Source organism: Pezoporus wallicus, unplaced genomic scaffold (genome assembly GCF_028554395.1).
Source record: "Pezoporus wallicus isolate ANWC-B61680 ecotype Strahan unplaced genomic scaffold, APGP_CSIRO_Pwel_v1 contig_8542, whole genome shotgun sequence".
Taxonomy (NCBI): Eukaryota; Metazoa; Chordata; class Aves; order Psittaciformes; family Psittacidae; genus Pezoporus; species Pezoporus wallicus.
This window is the reverse complement of record NW_026640148.1, coordinates 511,983-535,954: the sequence shown is the minus strand read 5'-3', so window position 1 is coordinate 535,954 and position 23,972 is coordinate 511,983. Positions and strand designations below refer to the sequence as shown.

The following is a 23,972-nucleotide window of genomic DNA, read 5'->3' as shown; positions in this document are numbered from 1 at the left end:
AGGCCGGGCTGTGGCGCTGGACTACATCTCCCAGCATGCCCCGCGGCTGCTCGGCGGGACTACATGCCCCGGCATGCATTGCGGCTCGGCTCGGCTCGGCGGTGAGAATAAGGAGGGCGCGGTTGCGGGCGGCTCTCGGTGCGCGGCTCTTGCGGCTTCTCTGAGGTGATACCCGGCGAGACCAAGAGGTCCAACATGTCGAGGAATGTAAGTGCTGCTCGGAGCGGTCCGGTGTGTGGTGGTTCCCCGCACTGGCCCGTTGAGGTGGTCTGTGGGGGCCGGGGGCCCTGTGCAGCGGAGGGGCCGCTGCCACATCCCGCTTGGCACCTTGGGATGAGCAAAAGCCTCGCCTCCTCTCTTGTCTACGTGCGCTAACCTGAAGTTGCATCTTAGGTGCTCCCCACAGCCAACGTAGATACAGGTAGCCCCCCTCGGGCTTGCATGCTTTAACGTGGCACTGGCTAGGACAGCATTAACAGTGGTGTTTTCAGCTCTCTCTTTTTGTTACCCAGGAAGCAAATATTTTAAAGCATGAAGGCGTTTTTCCACTGGTGAGGTAAAATGTAACTTGTTATTTATAGCTGTGTTTTAGCTGCCCTGGAATTTAGGACTATTACTCACGTTGTCATGGCCCGAATGCAGGGTGTGGGCACCAAATAGGGAACCCGGAGACAGGACTGATGGGAGCTTGAAGGAACATGTTGAACCGCTATAACAGAAGTTGTTGTTTTTCCATCAGGCTTCAATTTTAGATAGTGACTGCTTTTCTGGCGTTAAAAGTGTGATGAGGAATTTAAGAAGGTTTTGGTCCAAGACAGGAGGTGCTACTCTGTAGAGCAGCACCATTACCCAAGCTAAAAGAGTTATTTTGCAACCGGATGCCTTCCCTTTCACACCAATATTGCATTTTTGGTTTGTCTCCACCAGTTCTCTGACACAGGCAGCAGAAAAGAACATGTTAAAATCACAAGTGAGTCCAAACCAGGGTTCCTGGAGAGACTGAGCGAGACTTCTGGAGGCATGTTGATGGGACTTGTGACGTTTCTTCTGGCTTTCTACCTTCTTTTTACCAATGAAGTAAGTGACATATGGTCAGTGCTTGTACACAGCTTCAAAACGTCACAGCTGAGGTGCCATTCAACTAGTATTGTATTTACAAGCTTACTAAAATGGTCATGTTACAGCTTCATTCAAGTGTGTTTTAAGGGCATGCCTTGAAGAAGGATATAGAAACATCTGCTGTGGCCTTCAGATCACTTGTCTGCCAGCCTTTGTCACAAAGTACTGCTGTGCCGTTGGTTCTCCACAGCTTGATTTTGCTTTCCTGGGTTGCAGGGCCGAGCTTTGAGGACAGCCAAATCTCTTGATGAGGGGCTTTCGCTTGTGATCCCTCTTGACAGCATCCACAGTGTGTCTCAGCAGAATGAAGGGAGACTGGTGCACTTAGTGGGTGATCTGAGTACATCTAAGGTAAATAAGATAATATCCTGAATATGTGAGTATTTCAAGCTTGGAGGGAAGGAAATTATTTTTCCAATTAATTACCAATTAAAATGATGTTTAATAGCCAGGAGAAGACACGTAGCTTCTCTCTTTAAGTGTTGTTGGTGTTGCTTCTTGGCCTGGAATCAGGGAGATGCTCTACAGCCTTGGTCTCCCTCTAAAGCTGTGTGCCACCTCTAAAGCTGTGTTTACCTTCCCACTGCCTTTGGGGGATCATTTGAATTCCCTTTTGTATAGGGAACCTGTTGTGTATTCATGGTACTGTGAAGTCTTCAGGCTCTTCCAGTACAGAGACTCTGCAAGTTCTGTCTTTTCAGTAGTGAGGACATTCTCTGTGGGCAGCCTATGTTGCAAAAGGTGACACAGCACAGTAGCTTCCAGCAAAATAAAACCTCTCCCTGATTTAAACACTTAAGTCTGCATCCCGTCAGCATTTCAGACTTTATTTTTCACTGTGGCAATAATATTTGATGATGGTTCTTTAGCTCAGATTTATCGGTGCTAAAAAGAGATGGTCCTGTTTGTCTTTCATAACAGTTCCACTGCATTCAGCTGTGTGTAACATAGTCCTATGTACACTGAGGTATGGAAATGGGTTTGATAGTACAGTACAGTTTGTGAGGCACAGCATTTATACTGACCTGTGCTTTCTCTTCTTTTTGCACAGCCTTTGTTTGATCCCAGCTATGGGCTCTCCATCCAGGCTGTCAAACTTAAGCGTAACGTAGAAATGTACCAGTGGGTAGAATATGAAGAGTCCAAGTAAGTGACAGTAACCTTTAAAAGTTATTTATGAAGCTGTTGTGTTAACAGGATCCCATCACATTTTTTTTCTCTCCCCCCACTCAATTAACCCCAGCTCCTTATGGCAGGAGAATTCTGTTCATAGTTTCAAGCAGAGGAGGGAAAACATTTCTGTTGTTAATAATAATTCCTCTGACAATTAGCTATTAAGTAGGTCTGAGTCCACAGAATTCATGTTCCACTTGTCTTTTATATCATACAAAAAAGCCTGTTAGACGTGTAAAAGTGTGAAAAATCACTTCTCTGTTTTAACATGCTTCTGGTGCAGCTTCTGTAAAAGACTTGTTAATTTAGGTCAGCTTATCTCACTGTCTTTAATACTGGTTGTTCCCATCTATCTAGTCAGCACCTACTTGGCAACATGGGAGTAAAAGGGTTGTGGCTGTTCAGCATTTGTGTGTAGTATTGTCCTTGTATTGAGAATCTGTGTCTTCAGAATAGTTTAGAGACTTAGTTTACTTGCAAAGACAAGTTTGCATTGTCAGTGAGATGTCTGTGTTCCATTTGTAAAGTGTGTTCTGCCCTGAGCAGGGGTGTGTGTTCTGGTAATGTGTTCTGCCCTGAGCAGGGGTGTGTGTTCTGGTAATCATTCCATCCCGTTTCTCTCCAGGGAATATGAAGAGAACGGTGAGATTAAGAAAGAGACAAAGTATTCATACAGTAAGTCTAGCAACGGAAGGTCCCTTTTCTTTTATATGTAACTTTGAACTTTTATGTGTGTGGATTTTGACTTCTGTTGTAAACCCTCTATTTTCTTGTTGGGAAAGAAAGGAATGTGAAGAAATAAGCAAAAGTTCTGTTTCCTAAACAAATGACCCTTCTGGAGGTAACTGTATGTGAAAGGAGGTGTGCTGTTAATAAACAGCTACTACAGAAAATCCAAGTCTTGGAACTCTTTGAGGTTCAGAGCAGCATCCAGGAGCAGGATGCTCCAGAGATAGGGCCTGTAAGGTTCTCAGTGTCAGGAGATGGGCAGAGGTGGTAATGTGTTCAAAGCTACTCCTGAGAGCACTCATCAGAAGTGGAGTAATTGGGCATGTATGTGGTGTGAGCAGAGGAGAAGGGAAGAGCAGTGCAGCTCCAGTCTGTAAGACAGCCTGTTGAGAATGTGTTCAGGTGTTGATACCAGCTAATGAAAACCACCAGCACTTTCTGATGTGTACTGTGGCCTTTGCCAAAAGCTTTTTTGGCAGGAGCAGAACTGAGGGGATTATTCTGATCTACCCAGTGGCAGAAAAACCCTCTGAGTCATCAAGTATCTGGAGTTTGGTCTCTGTGCTTCATTTATCTCTGCTGAAAACAGATGGACGTGTAACGTGGGTGTGCAGCAGTTTCTGGGTGTGATCATAAAAATACCCCAGCTCCAGTGAAGCATGGACATACATAAGGAGCTGTGAAAAACAGGAGATTGGGAAGAAGAGGAATGAGGGAGCTTGTGGGTTGAAATAATGACAAGGAGGTTGCTTAGCAGTGGGCATCATGGGCAGAACAGACTCACCTTGGGGAATATTAATTTATTGTCAAGTAAATATTTAATTACTGATTTGGGTGTTGGCAAAACACATTTACTCTCACCCTTTCTCAGGCTTTGGAAAATTGAGTTACAAATTTATCCCTCAAATCCTTTTTCGTTTTTTTCCCCCAAGTCCTGCAATGCCTTGTTAATATGCTGGGAGGATGGATTTAAGTATCAGTACAGACTATCATATACAGACCTTGATGTGAATACTAGAAGTATAACTTGGAACTGATTAAGTTGATTGAGAGGTGTCTTCAGTAACTAGGACCTGTGTGTAAATTCTTCCTGCCTGTTCCTCAGCTGTCATGTTATTTTCTTTAGACACTGAGTGGAAGTCGGAAGTTGTGAACAGCAGGAACTTTGATCGAGAAATTGGGCACAAAAACCCCAGGTAAGTTACTGCCTGGCACAGTCCTTCTGGGTTCTGTCCTTGTATCTGGTCAAAGTTGAAAGCTAAATGACCCATCTTCATGACAGAGTGAAGTAGATGGAAGCTGTTAGTCTTTTGCTAGTTGGGAGACCTAAAGGATAGAGAAATTGGGGAGCAGTTCAAAGCTGCCTGGTGGAACCAGAATTAAGCTATGCAATGGCTGGACATCAGGCTACTATTACAATACCTCTGGACTATGTAGTCTTCATGTGGGAAAACTTGAATGGGTTCCTTCTGACTTTTATTGTCTGTTAGTGCAGTCTGTCACTAATTCTATTACAAGTGGAGGGTTAGAACAGGAGGCATCCCAGGAGCTTGTCACGCCACTTCATCCTGCTTTCTCTAAGCTGGCATGCATGAACTCATCAGCTTATTTGTGGCAATCTCCCGTATATAACTTGTTTCATATAGCTCTCATCTGAAACACTGTAGTTACACTACAACTAACATTGTAATTACACTACAATGTGCCATTTTAATGCCAAGTTTTAGCTTGGTACGGACCAAGGAGACTCAGTGTAACTGTGGTGGATCCCCTCATGAGACCGTGCGGTGTGTGCAGACCTGCTGAACTTTAAGAGTTCATGCCTTGCATGGATGAGACTCTATTTTAAGTGTGTGCTGTGTGTCTTTCTTCCCTCCATGCAACTTAGACATTTGTAAAAATAAAGTCTCTGGTCTCCTGCCAAGGAGATTCCGATAGTACTGCTGGTGAGAATGAAGACTGTAAGTAAAGGAATCTTGAGTCTGGAATGTTATTAACTTGGCTGTGATGTAAAAGTACCTGTATATGGAGAAGGTTTGTGATGTAGGTTTCTTGATTTAGCAGGTAAGATCTAGCAGTTGACAGGAGAAGCTAAATAAATTCAGGCTAGAAATAAAATGCATTTATGGGCGTAGTTAAATGTTGCAGGAACTCGTCTAGGAACGTGATTAAATCCTCATTGCTCAAAACCTCTATAGCACCATAGAGAAGCTTCCTAGTGCAATCCCGCAGTGTGACTGGAAGGTTGGGCTGGGGGGTGAGACAGTCATGTCTTGTCTTAAGTTATTTTAATGGCTCCAACACTGTGAAATCTGGACACAGTTTCTTGATGATTTTGTTTTCACATCATTACAGCCATTCAGCTCTGAGTTTCTCCTGATGTTTGATGTAGTACCTTTTATCTGCTGTGTATTACATACTGCAGATGAAGAGCTTGATCATAACTCCAGGACTAATCAGGGTTTCTCTCTATTCCTCAGTGCCATGGCTGTGGAGTCTTTCACTGCTGTTTCTCCTAACGTCCAAGTTGGCAGCTTTGTTCTTTCCAAGGGTAAGGATTGCTTTGTGTTGGCTCTGGGTCTGCTGTTGCATCAGCAGTGGACTTTGGTTCTTTCAACAGTGATGATGATTTCAAGTGACAGTGAAGAAGCCAGCCAGAAAATTGCCTGTTCCAAGTTAGACACTGGACCTGAGCTTGGTTCCTTATTCTGCTTAGGTCTTGTGGATAAAATCGATGACTTCAAGCAGCTGAGCTTGTCACACCTCGAGGATCCTCATGCTGATGTTACCCGCGGAGGAGATTACTTTTACCACAGTGACAACCCCAGGCGACCAGAAGTAAGATGGGAAAGATAAACCAAAGCAGTGATTGCTCTTAAGTGAAAAAGAAAGCTGGGGCATGTCCCATTCCTGTTTAAATTCGTAGAAAACAGAGTGCAGACCATCATAGAGATAACACCCTTAGTACTGTCCCTTTCAGCACAAGTGCTTTGCTTGCAGAAAGCTTCTGAGGCTGCTTTTGTCTTCTGTTTTCTTGAGTCTGCCATGCTTTTAAATGGAAACACACAGGATGGTGCTGGGAGGTGAGTTTTAACTCTGCCTTGCTGTACTGAATGGAGTACAATGACATGAGTGCTGCCTTCCCTCCTCTGCCAAGAAGTAACATGACAAGGGATGAACAAAGGGTCTTGCTGATGTTAATGTGCTTCTGCAGCTAAATCAAAGGGGGTGTTGCAAAGCACCATTTGAGCTGCCCTGTTTTGGCTATGGCCTAGGCCTGAAAAAAAGTGCAGCTTGGAAATCATGCTGGGTATCCTCTGGCTTGAAATAGGAACTGATGCAGAAAGGGTGTTCCCATGCAGGGGTATCTTTCCTGTGATTCTCCTTTGTAAAGAAATCCCTCTTGACTTCCACTGTTCTGTCTGTAGGTGGGAGATCTTCGTGTCTCGTTCTTCTATGCAGGTCTGAGTGGAGATGACCCCCATTTGGGCTCTGCTGAGAAGGTGAGTCCTGAGCTGTTCCTGTATTTCACAGACTCTGTTCCCAGCTCAGTAACCAGTAAATGTTCTCCCTTTCTCACAGGTGACTGTGGTCGCTCGCCAGCGAGGAGATCAGCTGGTGCCATATCATACCAAGTCTGGAGATGTCCTGCAGATCCTGTACCCTGGGGACCTCACTGTGGAGGTGAGACACACACTGGAGTAGTGAGGGGCTGAGATTGGAGATGGTAGTACAGAAGCAGCGCTGCCAGCTCTGATTTGCGCCTAATGCACTGGAATCAGGAGGATGTGGAGAGGAATGGAGGAAGAGGCTGCATGTGATGGTGTTTCCTTTCAGGAAGTGTTTCAGAGGGAGCACCAGGGGAACACCATGAAAACCTGGGTGCTGCGTGGAGCAGGCTGGCTGGCGATGTTTGTGGGCATTAGCCTCATGACCCGAATCTTCTACACTTTGGGTAAGCTGCTTTACAGAAAGGTAAAATGATTTTGATTAATTGCTCAGATGTGCAGTTAATTACTTTGGAGGGCAGAAGGAATCTGGTCTGGACTCAGACTGGATTGGATCTGAAAGCTGCAGTAGGCAATTGCAGGGAGACAGGATCCCAGAACTGGATGGCTGCTTTGTGAACATTAAAACATTGCCAGTCTTGGGAGCCCCCAGCCCGGTGCTCACCAAAACCAGGGTGAAGCATGTGTTGGGCTGGTTCTTCCAAGTCCAAGGTGCTGCAATCCAGTTACTCTCTAAACCCACACACAGGTGGTCCCCCAAGAGGTCTTGGTGGTTGTACAGCACCATGTCTGTGTGTCTGGTTATTTTACACTACTGTGAACAAACAGCAAGGAAAGCTTTTATCTTTCTAACATAGGAAGATCTTGGAATAAAAACACAGAAAAGCAGATGGTGCCTCAAACTTGTATAAACTCCAGACATCAAAGCTAACATTTGCTTTGTATCTGTGAGCTGTTTTTTTCCCCTATTATCCATAGACATGCTACTGCAAGATTATTGTTGCCAGAAACCAGTTTGTTTCGTGTTATGTATCAGTTGCTCTAGACTTGTTCCACAGCTGCAAGGCTGTCAGGCTGCTCTGCCTCTCAAACCTTGGACATGTCTTCTGACTTAATTTGGGATTGCTTCCTGTCTGAGGAGATGAGAATTCCATTGCCTTTTATATTTAGCTCTTGCTTTAGTTATCAAATGCCTTGAAGATGCTCTACTGCAATGCCTTACCCAGTGCTCTTGATAAGTAATTGGAGTCCGCCTTCCGATTGCAATAGTGAGCAAATCCTAAACGTGATTTCCTGTTAAACCATGATTTATCAACTCCTTAATCCCTGGTTTAATTCTTTCTGCAGTGGACTGGTTTCCTGTTGTGAGAGATCTGGTTAACATTGGATTAAAGGCGTTTGCCTTCTGCGTGGCCAGTTCGCTGTCGCTCCTGACCATCTCTGTGGGTTGGCTCTTCTACCGGCCCCTCTGGGCTCTGCTCATCGGGCTGCTCTCTGTAGTGCCCATTGTGGTGGCAAGATCTCGTGTCCCACCAAAGAAGCAGCAGTGAGGAGGAGCTGCTCGGGGTTGGGCGCTGGGTCCCTGTTAAGAAACTCCTCCAGTGCGTTCCTGTCCTGGTTACTGCAGCACACTCACAGCACATCCCAGGCCAGAAGCGTTTGGGCAGCTCTGGGCAGGGGCTTGCTACACGTTACTCATGAAAATGGGACTCTGCTGGTGTTTGCAGAAGTCAGTGACATTGACTTTTTAGGGGAAAAAAGGCATTTTGGAGTGTCTGTGTTGATCAGCAAACCCAGCAGATTGTACCTCTTATGGCTCACTAGCTCCTGATTTGAGCACTGGCAAGTCCTCAGTGACAGGTGAGGCACCTTGTGTGTCATGGAGCAAGCACCAGCTTCATCCTATGGAGGTGATCAGATCTCCTTAGGAAATACATATGTGCCTGTGACTAACCTCTGCAGCCTATTCTCTGCACAGTCACATACGCTGCTTTGGCTGATGCATTAGGAGGTGTGTGTGTGTGTTCAAAGGGGAACCACAACTTAAGTTTCACATGATGCTCATGTAAAACGTACACTTTTGGACTGGGGGTTTTCAGAGTGACTTGCAACAACAAGCAGTCAGGTGCATGTGCCCTGAGGCAGCGCAGATTTGGCCCAAAGCATTGATTTCCCTCAGGTTTTTATGTATCTCCAAGTTGGTCTTGGTTAAGCATCCAAAATGGAAGAATGGACTTACACCATTGCGTAATTACATCAAAAATGGACCTTCCAGTTGCACTTACTTAAGGGGTACTCAGAGGTCACCAACCTCCAGAAATCAAGCCTGCTGCCTTGAAACAAAAGTAACTTTTATAATTGAATGTATATTCTTTATATTTGGGGGTTTTTGCTGTGTGTATTGTTTCTTTCTTGAATTTCACTCAGTAATGGCAATGAACATACTCCATGAAATTAAACCATGAAAACAGTTGTGCCTGATTAGATTTCATATAATTAACCTTATTTTGAACTTCTGTGTTTGTATCACGTTAAAGGGATGTCGCCTTGTGTCCGATGCAAAAATAATATCTTCATTTACTTTTGCCAAGGGCCTGTAGGGACAGGATGAGGGGAATGGCTTTAACCTGCCAGAGGGGAGACTGAGATGAGCTCTTAGGCAGAAGCTCTTCCCTGTGAGGGTGCTGAGGCACTGGCACAGGGTGCCCAGAGAAGCTGTGGCTGCCCCATCCCTGGCAGTGTTCAAGGCCAGGTTGGACACAGGGGCTTGGAGCAAGCTGCTCTAGTTGGAAGGGGTCCCTGCCTATGGCTTGCAGGGCAAGAGCTGTTCCCTGCAGGATGAGCTGCCTGCAGGGGAGGTGTCATGGACCACACACTCTTTTTCCACGTTTTATTTCATTCTACAACAACAGTACAAAAATAAAGCTTTTTTTTTTCTGAACATAAGCCATCTTCTTGCATGTCCACCTTTACTCTGTGCCAGTGCCCAGCAATGACTAGACTATTCCCCTCTATTTCCGAAGAGACAGTGTCAGTGTAACTTATGTATAACTACAACAGATAGATGAGCATTTCTACTGCAGGTGCAGATGTAACATACCTCCCAACAGCTTTTAAATGGTGAGGGACTGGGTAACAGTTACACAACCTCTCTGGTTGTAGAGTTTTGTTTCTGCTAATGACACTTGGCCACTTTTACAGGTTTTGCCTCAGAATGTACCCACGTGGTCTTGATAGCTGAAGTAATTTGAATATATGTGTATATATATGTATACATCTGTATACATGTATATATATATTTGCATACATGCATGTATTAAGACATACTGAAACTTAAGTTTGAACTGAGGAGAGGGCTTCTCCCTTCTAATGCAGACTATATCTGAAAGCAAAGGAAGATGCAGGCTGAGAAGCCAAACCTGTGTTTCACAAACAAAAGGGATTCCTTTGGAAATAAACTCCCACATTCCTCCAACTCCTGACTGCATGTTACACCTCAGGGGAGGTACTGCTCCTTGTGTGATGAGGCAGCTTGACCAGAGCTTAGGTGAGGTACAAATCAAATGAGGTTTCAGTAGTTCTGTGGCCAGCTTGCTGCAGACTGAAACAGCAGCCACATGCTGTTGTCCTGAGCAAGCAGGAAAGAATGGGAAGGAAAAAAGTGGGAAAAGTCAGTGCTAATGGAAGAATGCCTCGGAAAAGTGAGTTATTAGTGCCAAGTGATGTAGAAGAGAGCAGAAAACCCTGACAGCATAAACTGATCTCAGAAGGTACCACTGCACATCCACGTCCAAGGATAAAAGGATGGATCTCATTACCTGTGACAGCAAAAGCAGCTCTGGATACTGAGTGAGGCTGGTCCCTGGCAGCTCAGAAACATAAGTGAAAGGGCTTAGCTCTCCTAGGGAGAGTGACTGGTAAAGGATACCTGTTGTGACTTGTTCCTGCAATCTGGAGACAGCAAAGTAAACCCTGTTCTGCTCACAGTTTCTCAAAAGGGAACAAATGGGCTTCCTCCCCTTTCCTTTCTCGCTTGCTCTTTCTGGTTGTCTTCCCTTCCTTTTTCAACTCCAACTGGCGATTCTGGGGCCAGAAGAGATCCACATTCCCTGCTGCAGGCTCTGAGCTCGGCCCTCCTCCTTCCTCAGAAGAGAATCCTGCTCCTTTCTCTGTCGCTGGTGCGGAGGGTTCAGTCTGGAAGAGACAGGCATGAAAATCAAGAAATTGCTCTAGAAACCACTTGTAACTGCCCACAGCAAAGCAAGCACATAATCAAACTGCCCACACAGCTGCGAGAAAACAGGCAACAAATGAAGAGAGACTGAAAACTCTTCAGGAGAGTCTTTTATGGGAGACAGCCTGTAAAAAAGGTAGGGAACAGCTGGTGTTTTTGTAGTGGTGCTGCTCAGCTGGGTGACAGCCTAAAGCAAAACTCAGAGGAGTTAGTTCTAGCTGACTCTGGTGAGCTCTTGTAGACACTACATCATCAGCCCTCTGTGGGGCTGGGCCGTCTCCATCTCATGCATTTACCTATGGAGCATGTGTCACCTCCACCGCTATAGCGTGGCTTCCACCATCCCCTGGGGTTGGAACTAGATGAGCTTAAAGTTCCCTTCCAATCCAAACCACTCTGTGATTCCATGACTCTCTGAAATACCACCCTGAAAAAGAAATCACTACTAGAACTGCAGGTACCTTGAAGGAGTAGCGTTTCTTCAGTCTCTCTCTGATAAGAAGTCCTTTTATCAGCAGCTTCCAGTTCCCAAGAGCTCTCTTCTCACGCTTCTATATGGGTTTGTTATGGAGAGAAATTTAGTACTGTAAGTTTCAATGTATTTACACCCACAGAAAATGGAACTTTGAAGATGTGAAACTGCCATTAAAAAAAAACCCACATCAACTTACATGTCTCACATTACAAGATTACAGGCTGGCAGGATTCTTAACAGTAAAATGTGTTGGTGTCCAGTTATCTGCTGAACACATGCTGCCACTTTCTAACATGCTCCCTGACTGTAAAATACAACAGAGCCACCTCCAAAACTGTAAACTCTTGTGTGTATCCCTCAGTTTGGAACAAAATTGTTGGAGCAAGACCAAAGGAGGCCATGGAAATGCTGTGAGGGCTGGAGCAGCTCTGCTCTGGAGCCAGGCTGAGAGAGCTGGGATGGTTCAGCCTGGAGAAGAGAAGGCTCCTGAAGGGGAAACCTCAGAGCAGCTCCAGCGCCAAAAGGGGCTACAGGAAAGCTGGAAAGGGGCTTTGGACAAGGGCCTGTAGGGACAGGACAAGGGGAATGGCTTTAACCTGCCAGAGGGGAGATGTAGATAGGACCCTCATGGTCGCAGAGCTCCATGCTTCCTGCTGTGAGCCCACCCTTAATGGTCCACAGTTTCAATTAAATTTACTTAATAAATAGGGAAACTGCAGAAGTAATTCTCACCTCTTGCTCCTTCCTTTCTATTTCTGCTTGTTCGTTCTCCCAGGCAGCAATGAGCACCTCTTTAAACTCCTCACAGACAACGTAGCCATCAGTGCTAGGAAGGAAAACACAACTGCGTCAGTTACTAGAAGGAAACAGAAAGGGACCAAATGCTTGCTGACCAGAACTGTCTCATCAGTGTAACCCATCAGATGTACTCCTTAACACAGTGTATACAACTTGTGCAGGACAGCAAGATCTGTCAAGTGCAACAAAGCAGCTTTACATACACTGGGTGCGAGTAGCCACCGTGAAAATCAAATCCAGTGATGGCCTGAGCACAGTCAATGTCCAGCTTCCGGGCCACTCTGTTCAGATTTGGGAGCTTCAGCTGCACACAGCCAATGGGTAACATGGATGGCAGGAAGAGATAAACATTTCCGTATTCATTCCGAGGAACCTGTCATTGAAAATCAAAGAGAAATGGTGAGAGTCCCTGCTGCAGCACAGGGACTCTTCCTTCCTGCTGACCTGCTATGTTTCACTCCAGCACTCAATTAGTATTCACATGACAAGGCACAAGCCTTGATTTCACCTGCATGGTTATCTCCCAGCTATGTTCTCTGCCTAGGCCTTGCTACTCAGGCTGCAATGCAGAGAATCAGCACAACAAACATGGGATAGGACACTTAGATCAATGAAATGAGGAAGTTGGCAGCCTGCACTGCAAGCACTCATTACTTGGACTGGGGAAGGTCCTCAGTGAAGTTGTAACCATTTCCTCGTGGGTGCAGTAACCTCTGAACTCTTAATCCTGAATCCAGAGGTTATTGACGGTGATTTCACCTCTGAAACATGCAACTTCGGGAAAAATAAAGCCCCTAGCTCCATAAAAACACTGCCTTTACCAGCTGCCTTCCCAGCTACCTTTCCATCCACTGCTACAGGCGGCTGAAACTCCTCTGTCTGCCAGCGGCCAAACAGCGCCAGGTCCTCCTTGTCCTGGTTTGCAGGCTCTGCGAGACGTGCCTTCCGGGCCTGGTTGGAAAATCCCTTCACCATCTGCACAAGTACAATGACCAAGCCTGTAATACTGCAACAACAAGCTGCCGGTGACTTCAGACTTCCCTAGGACATCAAAGGAGAAGGCTCTGCGAGGGAAGAAATGCCCGTTTCCTAGCGTCAGTGTCCATTGCTTGTAAGTGGTAACCCATGGCGCCTGTATGCCAAAGGGAGCCAGATTGTGCAGTTCAGACAGAACTCTAAGATGCCTTTGAAGATGGAAAGTACACAACTCTGCTCAATACCCTTGGGGGGGGAAGAAGAGACACCTGTGCTTCTGGTATATAGGGACTAGAGGCACAGATTCCCAGTACAGACACCACAAGCCATGCAAGTGAGAAATAATACATCTGCTGACAGAGAGAAGGCAAAACCCAAACCACAGCCTGAACTTTAGAGGGCAGAGGAAGTCAAACCCTCTTACCTTGTAAGGCACTTCTCCGATCCTCACCACACGAGCTTGCTTCAACCAAGTGTCCTTGGAGTGCAGCGTGTGTACACAGTCCCTATAAAGGCCAGAAGGAAGGGACCATAAGAGTTTTGAAGTCTCTCTAAACTGTTATCACGTTAGGTATAGTGGAAAAGGTGTATCTAAGCGATACACAAATGCTGTCTGAGCAGCTAAATGCCTCTCCTTGTCTATGCAGGTGGCCTTAGACTACTGCTGATACTGCACTACTCACCTGGAGTAGACAGCCTCTCCCCTGCAGTACCCCAGGATAGCAGCTGACTCAGGATAGATCGCCTGGTATTTCAGGAGGTGCCTCTTCAGCGCATAGAGAGGATGGTTTTTATACTCTCCAATTGCTGTTGGTAGAGGTTGATCCTGAAGCTTAACTTGAAACTGTAGGAATGGTACAAAAGAAAGAGTGATTTCACACCTGTCCTGCACCACCCTTTGTAAGAAAAGAAGAATGATTATAGTATAGTAAGGAAAGAAAAACCACCAGAAACTTAATCAGATGCAGCCACACACCAAAGCATTCTTGTTGCAAATAGGTACTTAGATATGTACCCAGATCTATGTATTTTAAGGACTCTCTGTGAGAAGGGTAATGCTGAACTGTACAGAAACCACGAGTAAGTTTCCAGCATGGACTGTCCAGTATTTTTGTTATGCAAATTTATCTAAAGAGCCACCAATTGATATTACTTTAATCCATCTTTACTCTTTTTACTTTCTAATTTATCTTTACTATCTTTAATCTGATCTATAGTCCCTTTAAAACATGCTCAATTGGAACCTTTCAAGCCCAAACACAAACTTTCTTCCTCATGGAAAGGTTCCTAATGCTTTTGGCCTAAATGAGAATCCAAGGACTGGACTCCTGGCACTAAATGTCCTGAGTAACCTCTTGCCATTTACCTCATTTTCCTCCTTCTCATCTCTTTGCACATAGGGGCTTCTATATGGTTGCAGCGTGTCTTCCCACCACGCAGGGTCCACACGGCTCTTCCTTGTTGCCGTCATCCACACCGGATCATACCTTTGTGTCACATCCCTCACGCTCCCATCATTGTCAAATCCCAGGACGTAGGAAAGTGGCTTTGTGGCATGCATGAAGCACAACTGGGGCTGGCCAACGTTGCCACGAACACAGTCTACGCACACCCACTTGTCCTCAGGCTCAAGGAACACCTCCAGCCACTGGTCTGTGCCCGTTGCCTTCCTTGCCTCCTGCCCATCATCCTCATCACTAGAAATGATTTTGTTCCTCTTTTTTGGTGCAGAAGCCAAGGCTGGAGCTGGACTTTTTGCTGGCCTAGGCTCAGCTCCAGATGAATTCTGAGATATCCTCCATTGGGAAGTCTCAACTTTGGGGCTTTTTGTAGCTGTTACCTTTGACTTCTGGGAGCCCATTGAGCTCTTCTGCCTTTTAGAGACAGCTTCAAAATCCTCATCAGAGAGATCACTCTCCTCCTCTGAAACCTCGAAGTCCGACTCACTGCCCTCATCACTGCCACTCTCCTCTTTGTAACACACTTTGGAAGCCACTCGTCTCCGCCGACTGTTCTTGGGCCTGACTGGAACATCTTTTTCCACTAAACTGCTCTGCCCATTACCAGATTCCCTGCCTGCAGTCAGCTGCGACTTGTGTGGCCTTTTGGGCTGAGCAGTTTTGGGTTTGTCTGGTTCCTTGTTGTCTTCTTCACCCTCTGAGGATTTCTCTTCTTGCTTGGCCTTCTTGCAGAGGCATTTTTTTGCTGCAGCTTTGGGTGTTATGGCAGAGCTCTTCTGCCCCTGAGAGGTACTGCTGAGAGGCTGCTTCGTGAATGAGCTTTTCCCCTGCAAGGAACAGTCAAGGTTACTTTTACCACTTTCTTATGGTTAAGATGTTAAAATATAGACTGAAATCAGCACAAGGTGCATGCAGACCAAAGGGTGGTCAGTCTGCATGTCTCAGGGACTTGAAAACTTCAGGCAAATGGCTGAAGAGAGCAGCAAGTGTTTGCTGTCTAAGTTTTAAAGACATTTAAAGCCACTGAAGACTAAAGTCTTTGCTGAAACACACAAAATGGGTGGGTTTTTAAGGAGAAACCTAAAAATTTAGGGTCTGTGTGTTCTGCACTAGAGACAGACCATGGTCACCTCTAGTTCATGCAGTGATTCAATTGAGGCTGCAACAGCCAGAAAGTTTTTCCAGTCTACTCTCTAAAGCCATGGCCTATTCCCTCTTCCGCACACCCAATAAAAACTACCTTTGCTTTTGCCTCCTTGAGAGGAACAGGCTGAAGAGACAGCACAAGGCGACACAGCAGCTGCAGGGCTCGCAGAATGATTAAAAATATCTGCAAAAGAGAAAACAAAGCATGTTTTAACCCCTTTTCAAGGTGTATTAATAAAAAACCCTCTTGAAACTCCTTTACAATCTGAGTTCTGTCACAAATCTTTTCCATTCCTACCTTTTACCCGGTGCTGTGTACACCGACATGATGTGTAGGTAGCTCAGCTGCTACAGTCTTTAAGCATTGCACAATCTTATTTATGTCACTGCTGTGACAGGGATATTGCTGTTAACTCACTGATGAGGAACAAACTCCTAAAGAGGGTAAATCACCCATCCTGCTGGAGCAGCAGCAGTAAGTCTCCCAAATCCAGTCGGGCACAGTTCAAATTGAATACTTTAATCACAGGTTAAGTACTTTAACTCCAGATAAAAATACAACAACAAGAAAAAGCCAACAATCACCTAAGTCACCAATTTGTTTTCTCCAAATCCATTCCTCAACCACCACTTTGTGTCTTCCCTGACAGTGCTCATCAAGCATCCAAACTCAGCAACCAGTGCCCAGTCACTTACATGCACCAACTCTTCTTCATCCCGTGCAGCATAGATGGCAAAGCGCCTCTCCAAGGTCGACTGAAGGGACTCTCCTTTTTCATTGGAAAGCTCGTCGTTGATAGTGAAGGTTCCAACAAACCTGAAATAAGGGACACCTCATTATTGTCCAGCATTTGTGACTCTTCTTAAACTTCATAGTTTATCCTTTCCTTCCCTTGTCCTTAACAGCAGAAAAATCACTGAACATTAGTAGCTACAAGTACCCTTCTCCCTGAAGCCTGGTTCTACATTTTATGTGAGAGCACAAGAGAGAGGTTTACCATATCACCAAGTTGGAAAGGTACTGAAGGTCCACTTGGCCTGCAGGCACTTTAGTGAAGCGGGTGGGGATGATGGACAGGCCAATGGCATGAAGCTCTGGCTGGCTGCAGATCCTGTTTCTGTAGAAACCATTTGCTAATAAACACAGGAGGTGAACCTGAGAGAAAAAAGTTTCTAAAGTGAGTTCACAAGAGGTTTTCTTTGCATGGTAAAAATAAAGAAGGCTTTACTGCTCCTTTTAACAGACACAGGCAACAATGAAGCCTCCCAGGGTGGACATAGGCTGTCTTCAGATCACCATCACAAGACAGTAAAGCTTTGGAGTCCCTATTTCTGTTTCCAGCTCTACAGGACTGACAGTTTAACACCAACAGAATGAGCAGATACATGCTCAGTGGAGATATACATACCTGCTTTGAGTTAGTTTTATAATGTAGTCACTGATGTTTCTAACTTACAGTTTAGGAGAAGTCTAATGAGCAGAGAGGACTACAGGCCCCACATTACTTCATCAAAATTAGTTTCTTCTTCATTACAAATCAGTTCAGACATCTTTATGCTCATATTTTTCTCAGCCATTGTTCTCTGTGACCAATACCTTATGTGTGTCCTCACGAACCTCCTTGCTGAAACGCTTCATCATTCTCCGAAGATAGATCTCAAACTCAGCTTTCCTCTTTTCTCTGCATCAGATCGCAAAAGAAATGGAGGTTGTGGTTTTTCTATGGACCTGCCTTCCTAGATTCCTAAACTGAATCAGTTCACAAAGGGAACCCATCCCAGAGAATCTTCTGTGCACACTTAACAGAAGTTCAGTTACTGGATATGTGAATGCAGGATGCATGTGACTAATAAACTGTGAACTCTACGTACCTGACTATGAAGAGATTTAGCATATGCAGATGGCCTAAACTCTACCAGTTAGTTTTTGAGGGGTCAATACTAAACTTTTAATTCCTTGGTGTAATGCTCCAGGTGCTGAGGGCTTTCATTTGACCACCTATTCACACCTCAGTAAAACAGTGCCATTCACCCACAGCTCTCCTTGAAGAGAGCTACAGCTGTCCCTGCTTTGGGAATGTAGATATTAAAGCACAATGAAGTTACACACTTGATTTTCAAGGAAGCTGAAATGCCTCCATTCCCACCAACTGCCACTGAAGATTTCTGGCATTGCCAGTGTGAAAACCACTCTCCATCCATGACCTTGCACCATTCCAACTCAACACTATCTGCACAAAGTGGGGATGTCCACCCAGAACACAGAAAGTCAGTGACAGTCAAGACTTAGCATATTGTTAACTACATCCTTTAATGGCCCTCCACCGTCTTCCCTGTTCTTACCTCCTCTCTCTTTTCTTCAGCAGCTCTGGGGTTTCAATCTCTATCTCAACAGGGTTGCTTGGCAGCAGTGGAAGAACAGCAGCTTCTAAGTTATCCGTGGCAGGTTCCTGGAGTTCTGCAAACATAAAGCTCAGTTGGGTTCATGTCCTACTAGGATGTCACAGTTTTGAATCTTCAAACTCCTTCTTAGCTGCTCACAAGACACACAAACAGCTGAGAAAATGCCTTGTGAATGGTAGCATAAGCTTAACAGAAGCCAACAAATTCAAGGCACTACCATCAGGTCAGTAGCTGTCTGGCTTTTTTCTGCTCCGGAACCATTCTAAAAGCATTGTAAGATATGAGCTTTTAAAGATACAGATATGCACATGGAACATACTTTAGGTATACAGAGTAGATAAATTTACCTGAATCCAAATGAGAAACGGTTCCAAAATCAACTTACAGGAAAAGAAGTGTATAACAACATTAACTCCTTAAAATGAATAAACATGTAATCGTTACCTTCCACGTCTTCCCATTCATCTTCACTTTCATCATCATCATCAGTATTGTCTTCATCCGCCTCTTTTTTAACAGGAGATTCTCTCTTCAGCTTTATCTCCTCTGGAGGGGGCTTCAGGGAGTCACTGTTAAAGTTATCATAAAGACTTAAGATCAGGAAACGGTGGTGCTTTTTTACTTGAGAAAAACAGAGAAATAGGGAAATAAATGAAGCATGACCTCTGCCTCAGTAGCTCAGATACTCAACAGATACTCAACTCAGTGTCAGATAATCAACACGTTATCTGACAATTAAATACAGGTACATTCTCTGTAAGACCATGATGATATTATATTTGGCTTCAAAAAAATCACTAGAGAATGATATGTTTAAAGATTTCTGCTTATCATTTTAACCCCAAATCTCATGCCAGCATTTCTAGTCATGCCGGATTCCACAATGTCTTCCTAGTTCCACGTTAAGACTATACTGAATGCAGTAAAACTTTGCATTTAAACCCGTACATTTGAAAAGGCTCCCATATTTGAATAAGAGAGTACTTCTGTTCAGCTGTGTGAAACAAATGGGACTGGCGGGCTAAAACAAACTGCTCACAAGCACATATGCAGCACCAGGCTCTAAGCAAGTAACATGAAGAGAAAGCTCCTGTAGACTTGAATGAGAAGCAAACTTGCACTTGCCTGAATGTTTCCTCTGTGTTATGATTCTCTTTATTTCTGGGGGTCTTCTTATCTTCTTTTTTCGGTGATTTTGCCCCTTTTTGTTTTGCAGAGTTACTTGTTGAGTTAGAAACTCCAGTATCACACTCTTCTTTCTTCTTCTTAGCTGGAGCTTTGGAGTTGTTCTTCTTTACTCTGGGCTTTTTCTCTTCAAAATCATCTACATGGGACAGAAGGAAGGAAGGAAGGCTGTATTAAAGGATGAAGTCTCATCTGCATGGCAATCGGAAACAAAACCTCCACGGACTTCATTAGGGAAGAAAGTGAGCACTCTCAATGATGAGCCTGTCACTGACCCTGTATAAAGAAGTAAGAATTGAACAAGATCTGTTTAACGCATATACTCATAATAAGGTAATGCACAAGAATCACAGAACCCCAGACTGGTTTGGGTTGGAAGGGACCTTAAAACCCATCCAGTTCCAACCCCTGCCACGGGCAGGGACCCCTTCCACTAGAGCAGCTTGCTCCAAGCCCCTGTGTCCAACCTGGCCTTGAACACCGCCAGGGATGGGGAACCTGTCCAAAGTCCATAGAGATTCCAACAATCCTGCCCTTCACACACGGATTTACCCCCCCATTTCTGGGTGCCAACCCGGTGACCGCAGGACCCCACGCCTGCAGCCTCAGGTAACGGCCCTTCCCCTGCACTGACACCAGTTACTCCCTGACCTCCCGCAGCACCAGAGGCCCGGAGGGCACCATGCCCCGGCTATGGCGCAGCTCCCGGCCCGGCCCTCCTCCCGCACTCACCTTCCTCTTCCTCCTCCTCTTCCTCCTCCTCCTCCGGATCCCCCCGCGGTGCCCGCAGCCCCCCGGACCGCCTCTTGCCGCCGGCAGCCGCCGGTCGAGGCGAAGCTTTGCGCTTCCTGGCCATACCCGTCCCCTCCGCAGCGGCCCCGCCGGGCTCCCACCGCCCCTCGGTCCGCCCCAACGGCTCCGGCTCCGGCCCCGGCGGAGGGGAAGGGCCATAAAGTCTCGCGGGAGAGCGCGGGAGGCGGTTTGAAAGATGGCGGATGAGGTGGATCAGGTGAGGGGGGCTCGGCTTCCCTCCGCCGGCATGGGGAGGCCTCCGCGGCTAGGGGTGGGGGTAGCCGGGGTTGGGTTAGCCGGGGTTGGGGGTACCTCCCGCCGGAGGCCCCAGCTTGGGCCGCCTTTGTGAGGCGCAGCCCTTTGCGGGAGCGCTTTCGGTGTGAAATGAGCGTGTTTCCTGGTCTCGGTCCTTGCGCCGCCGCCCGGGTGGTCAGGAGAGGGGGCACCCCCGGAGGAGGGAAATGGAGGACCGGTATTGGGATACTGCAGGGATGCTTCTTCATCAGGGCCTGTAGGGACAGGCCAAGGGGAATGGCTTTAACCTGCCAGAGGGGAGACTGAGATGAGCTCTTAGGCAGAAGCTCTTCCCTGTGAGGGTGCTGAGGCACTGGCACAGGATGCCCAGAGAAGCTGTGGCTGCCCCATTCCTGGCAGTGCTCAAGGCCAGGTTGGACACAGGGGCTTGGAGCAAGGTGCTCTAGTGGAAGGTGTCTCTGCCCTTGGCAGAGCTGGAGGAGCTTTAAGGTCCCTTCCAACCCAAACCATTCATGATTCTAAAACACCCTTGGCTCCGCCTCACTGAGAAGGGAATAAGCAGTGTGCCATGGGGTATGCACAGAGGTGTTCACACATCTTAGATGTGATCCTAAAACTAAACTGAAGTCCTTTGCTCAGGCTGGTGAACACCCATAGAGTGCTACTATCAGCTGCACTCGCTTCCAATGGAGTGCGAAGGAATGATTTGGAATATATCCATGTTCTTCCCTGTTTGTTTTCTGTGTCTTGCAACCAGCGGCTTCTTCTGTGCCAATAACCTTTTATATTTGCTTTTTTTTAGCAACAAACAACCAATACTGTAGAGGAGCCGCTTGATCTCATCAGGCTCAGTCTCGATGAGCGAATCTATGTCAAAATGAGGAATGACAGAGAGCTTAGAGGCAGGCTACATGTAAGTAGAACTTTCAGAACACTGCCGTGCTTATTCAGTGAAACACTGGGCAGCCTTTTTTCATGCACAATAGACTATTACACAGGCTTGCCTGTAATACTTGGTTGATGGCTTAAAAAGTCCATTTAAGAAAGTAAGTAATTGTATCTCGTGGTTAAAAGCGTGGACGTGGTTGCAGAAGGTAAGTTAGAGATCACTTTAGCAACAAGGGTTGAGCCCTTTCTTTTATCAAAGGTAAAATGTGATTGGTGGAAAAATCTAATCTGTTCAGTGCTCTGACTGCTGTTAAATGCTGCTTTAGAGTATTTTGGGTTTTCTTGTCTCCTGAATGATACCAAACAATTAATTCCACTGCTTTTGGGTTCCATTTCTGTGCTTGAAATAAGCAATAATGCTGCAGGCCTCTTGTGAAGTACCCTGAGGTCTCTTTAAGACTGAATTAAGGGTGAGATTATCATTATCAAACGAGTACCTCGTGGCACACCCTATGAGGCTATGATGGGATATGTGCTCAGCTGGATTCTCTGCAGGTCTCATTTGTGTAAGTGCTTTCTTCTGAGAGTTATATGTTTCTTGATGAGACAGAATCTTTATTTCTATTGTCAGTCATCCTTCCCAAGTGCTCTACCGTGTTGGGGAAGAGTTGCCCCTATGTTAACTGGCCTTCAGCTCCTTTGGGACTGCAAAGATGAGGAGACATCCATGAGGCAAATGTGTAGTTTGCAACATGCTTTTGTAAGGTTTTTGAAACACGTGCTTGTTTTAAATCTTTGGAGAGCTGTATGAATTACAGCTTTCATGGCCTTTAAGTTGACCCCAGGCATTCAATTCCAGGAGGCTGGACTGGTAGCAGAGAATGTGTAGCTGGTTTAATAGTAATGAAGTATGTCTGTCTCTGTTCTTGTGTGTGTTCTGTATGTGAATGCTTCAGAGCTATTTCCTTGAGGAGTGTTTCAGTAACAGGGGACTGGAGCACCTCCCGTATGAAGACAGGCTGAGAAGGTTGGGGCTCTTCAGCCTGGAGAAGAGAAGGCTGTGTGGAGACCTCAGAGCAGCCTTCCAGTACCTGAAGCGGGCCTATAGGGATGCTGGGGAGGGACTCTTCATTAGGGACTGTAGTGACGGGACAAGGGGTAATGGGTTAAAACTTAAACAGGGGAAGTTTAGATTGGATATAAGGAAGAAGTTCTGTACTGTAAGGGTGGTGAGGCACTGGAATGGGTTGCCCAGGGAAGTTGTGAATGCTTCATCCCTGGCAGTGTTCAAGGCCAGGTTGGACGAAGCCTTGGGTGACCTGGTTTAGTGTGAGGTGTCCCTGCCCATGACAGGGGGGTTGGAACAGGATGATCTTAAGGTCCTTTCCAACCTTAACTATTCTATGAGTCTATGATTCTATGAAATGCGTCTTCCTTTTTTTGTAAGCTCCAGAGTACTGTATTTGTTATTTGTTTTGAAATACAACTATAATTGATATTACTTTGTTTTAATATATATATAGTGGCATATTTTGGTCAAAATCAGACTAAACTAATTATGTCTGAAAGTCTTGCTGGAATCCTTATTTTAATAAGCTTCTGTTTGAATCCTGAAAGAAGTGATAAACTACCTTCATTCCTACAGGCATATGATCAGCACTTAAATATGATCTTGGGCGATGTGGAAGAAACTGTAACTACAATAGAGATTGATGAAGAAACCTATGAAGAGATCTATAAGGTAAGGACTTGGTGTACTTTTTAAAAAGCTTTCTATGGGGATAAACACAATCAGTTATGTTGTTATAGTTTATTGCTGACTATTTGATGAACCCACAGGAGTTTGGGGCAAATTGTCATGAAAGTACAAAGGGTAATCAATGGCTTGGTGTTGTATTGATTGCTTCAGCATGCCAGGACGTTGTACATTTGAGCTTGTATGTATTGGAGTTGTTTCTGGTGTTCTGTTAGGATTGTGTTTGGTCAGATGCTTAGGAGATGTTGTGTAAACTACAGTTTTGTAAATGTAAATTTTTCTTTCCTTCTTCATAGTCTACCAAAAGGAATATTCCGATGCTCTTTGTCAGAGGTGACGGCGTTGTGCTTGTAGCTCCCCCGTTGAGGGTTGGTTGAAGCAACAGAGGATTTAACCTTGTTGGGAAGTTTCAGGCTTTTGGACAATGGTTCGTGTTTCGATCATGTGTCTCAAAATTCTGTATGTGTTTTTCATAGGCTGGTTTGGGCTGTTCTTTTGGGAAGGGGAGGGAAGGGGACCCGGTTTGTCCTGTGGGAAGTAGATGTAGTTGATTGAAGCAGTGTAAACCCAACCTGATTCTCTCAGAACTGATGTAAGTGCTGTAAATTGCCTGCTATGTCATTTCAGTAAAAGAAGCCTTCATTTTCTTTTACTCTTTAATAGCACTGTCTGAATTTTTTGTTTTAAATAAATTTGATGTCTCTTTCACATTTGACTTGTCACGTTTTTGTCGAACACGTTGTTAGGTGGTTCTGTAGAGCTAGTGCTATGTTAAATTGTAGTATGTAGGCTCACCTCCTGAGAAAATAGTAACTTTATGTGTGGTGTAATTTCTGTCCTTATTAATACCTGAGTCTGGCAGATTGATATTTGGGGGGTGGGGGTGATAGTACCTAGATCAACAGTATAATTGATGGCTTTTCTGTGTTTGAGTTCTTCATGCTTACTCTTGTAGAAGGGAAATAGTGTATGTGTGTGTATATATATGTATATATGCATCTTCCACTTTATGTATGTAAAGAAGATGGGCTTCTTTACAGTGTTTTCAGATGTTTCTATCGTGGCTTTGTTAAAA

The 23,972-nt window shown here is 45.4% G+C and overlaps 3 protein-coding genes across 3 annotated transcripts; 2 read left to right on the top strand and 1 right to left on the bottom strand.

Annotated features, from left to right (window-relative positions):
- Positions 1-81: 81 nt before the first annotated feature.
- Positions 82-8,237, top strand: TMEM43 (transmembrane protein 43). Its single transcript, XM_057417551.1, has 12 exons — positions 82-207; positions 928-1,077; positions 1,336-1,470; positions 2,171-2,265; positions 2,918-2,967; positions 4,148-4,217; positions 5,502-5,572; positions 5,738-5,859; positions 6,450-6,524; positions 6,604-6,705; positions 6,859-6,976; positions 7,878-8,237. Exons 1-12 carry the CDS (start codon positions 196-198, stop codon positions 8,078-8,080), a joined length of 1,203 nt encoding a protein of 400 aa, XP_057273534.1. The 5' UTR covers positions 82-195; the 3' UTR covers positions 8,081-8,237.
- A 1,976-nt stretch (positions 8,238-10,213) lies between these two features.
- Positions 10,214-18,616, bottom strand: XPC (XPC complex subunit, DNA damage recognition and repair factor). The gene is made up of 14 exons (XM_057417535.1): positions 18,466-18,616; positions 17,962-18,076; positions 17,216-17,300; positions 16,617-16,774; positions 16,315-16,435; positions 15,713-15,802; positions 14,379-15,299; positions 13,696-13,856; positions 13,437-13,518; positions 12,878-13,012; positions 12,241-12,410; positions 11,972-12,065; positions 11,226-11,315; positions 10,214-10,724 (listed from the first exon to the last, which is right to left on the bottom strand). The coding sequence occupies exons 3-14, from the start codon at positions 17,258-17,260 to the stop codon at positions 10,512-10,514; spliced, it is 2,280 nt and encodes a 759-aa protein (XP_057273518.1). The 5' UTR covers positions 17,261-17,300; positions 17,962-18,076; positions 18,466-18,616; the 3' UTR covers positions 10,214-10,511.
- Positions 18,617-20,130: 1,514 nt separating this feature from the next.
- On the top strand, positions 20,131-23,605 carry LSM3 (LSM3 homolog, U6 small nuclear RNA and mRNA degradation associated). Its single transcript, XM_057417553.1, has 4 exons — positions 20,131-20,215; positions 21,056-21,166; positions 22,787-22,882; positions 23,194-23,605. Exons 1-4 carry the CDS (start codon positions 20,195-20,197, stop codon positions 23,272-23,274), a joined length of 309 nt encoding a protein of 102 aa, XP_057273536.1. The 5' UTR covers positions 20,131-20,194; the 3' UTR covers positions 23,275-23,605.
- Positions 23,606-23,972: the final 367 nt, after the last annotated feature.

Bases quoted from the DNA above. Each gene is read 5' to 3' on its own strand.
- XPC (XM_057417535.1), bottom strand. From the start codon at position 17,260: ATGATGAAGCGTTTCAGCAAGGAGGTTCGTGAGGACACACATAAG. The intron at 13,519-13,695 runs GTGAGTAGTGCA...TGGCCTTTATAG, and splicing joins GGAGAGGCTGTCTACTCCAG to GGACTGTGTACACACGCTGC. The intron at 11,316-11,971 runs GTGAGAATTACT...AAACCCATATAG, and splicing joins TAGAAAGGAAGGAGCAAGAG to AAGCGTGAGAAGAGAGCTCT.
- LSM3 (XM_057417553.1), top strand. From the start codon at position 20,195: ATGGCGGATGAGGTGGATCAG. The intron at 20,216-21,055 runs GTGAGGGGGGCT...GCTTTTTTTTAG, and splicing joins TGGCGGATGAGGTGGATCAG to CAACAAACAACCAATACTGT. The intron at 22,883-23,193 runs GTAAGGACTTGG...CCTTCTTCATAG, and splicing joins CCTATGAAGAGATCTATAAG to TCTACCAAAAGGAATATTCC.
- TMEM43 (XM_057417551.1), top strand. The intron at 4,218-5,501 runs GTAAGTTACTGC...TCTATTCCTCAG, and splicing joins ATTGGGCACAAAAACCCCAG to TGCCATGGCTGTGGAGTCTT. The intron at 6,977-7,877 runs GTAAGCTGCTTT...TTCTTTCTGCAG, and splicing joins CCGAATCTTCTACACTTTGG to TGGACTGGTTTCCTGTTGTG.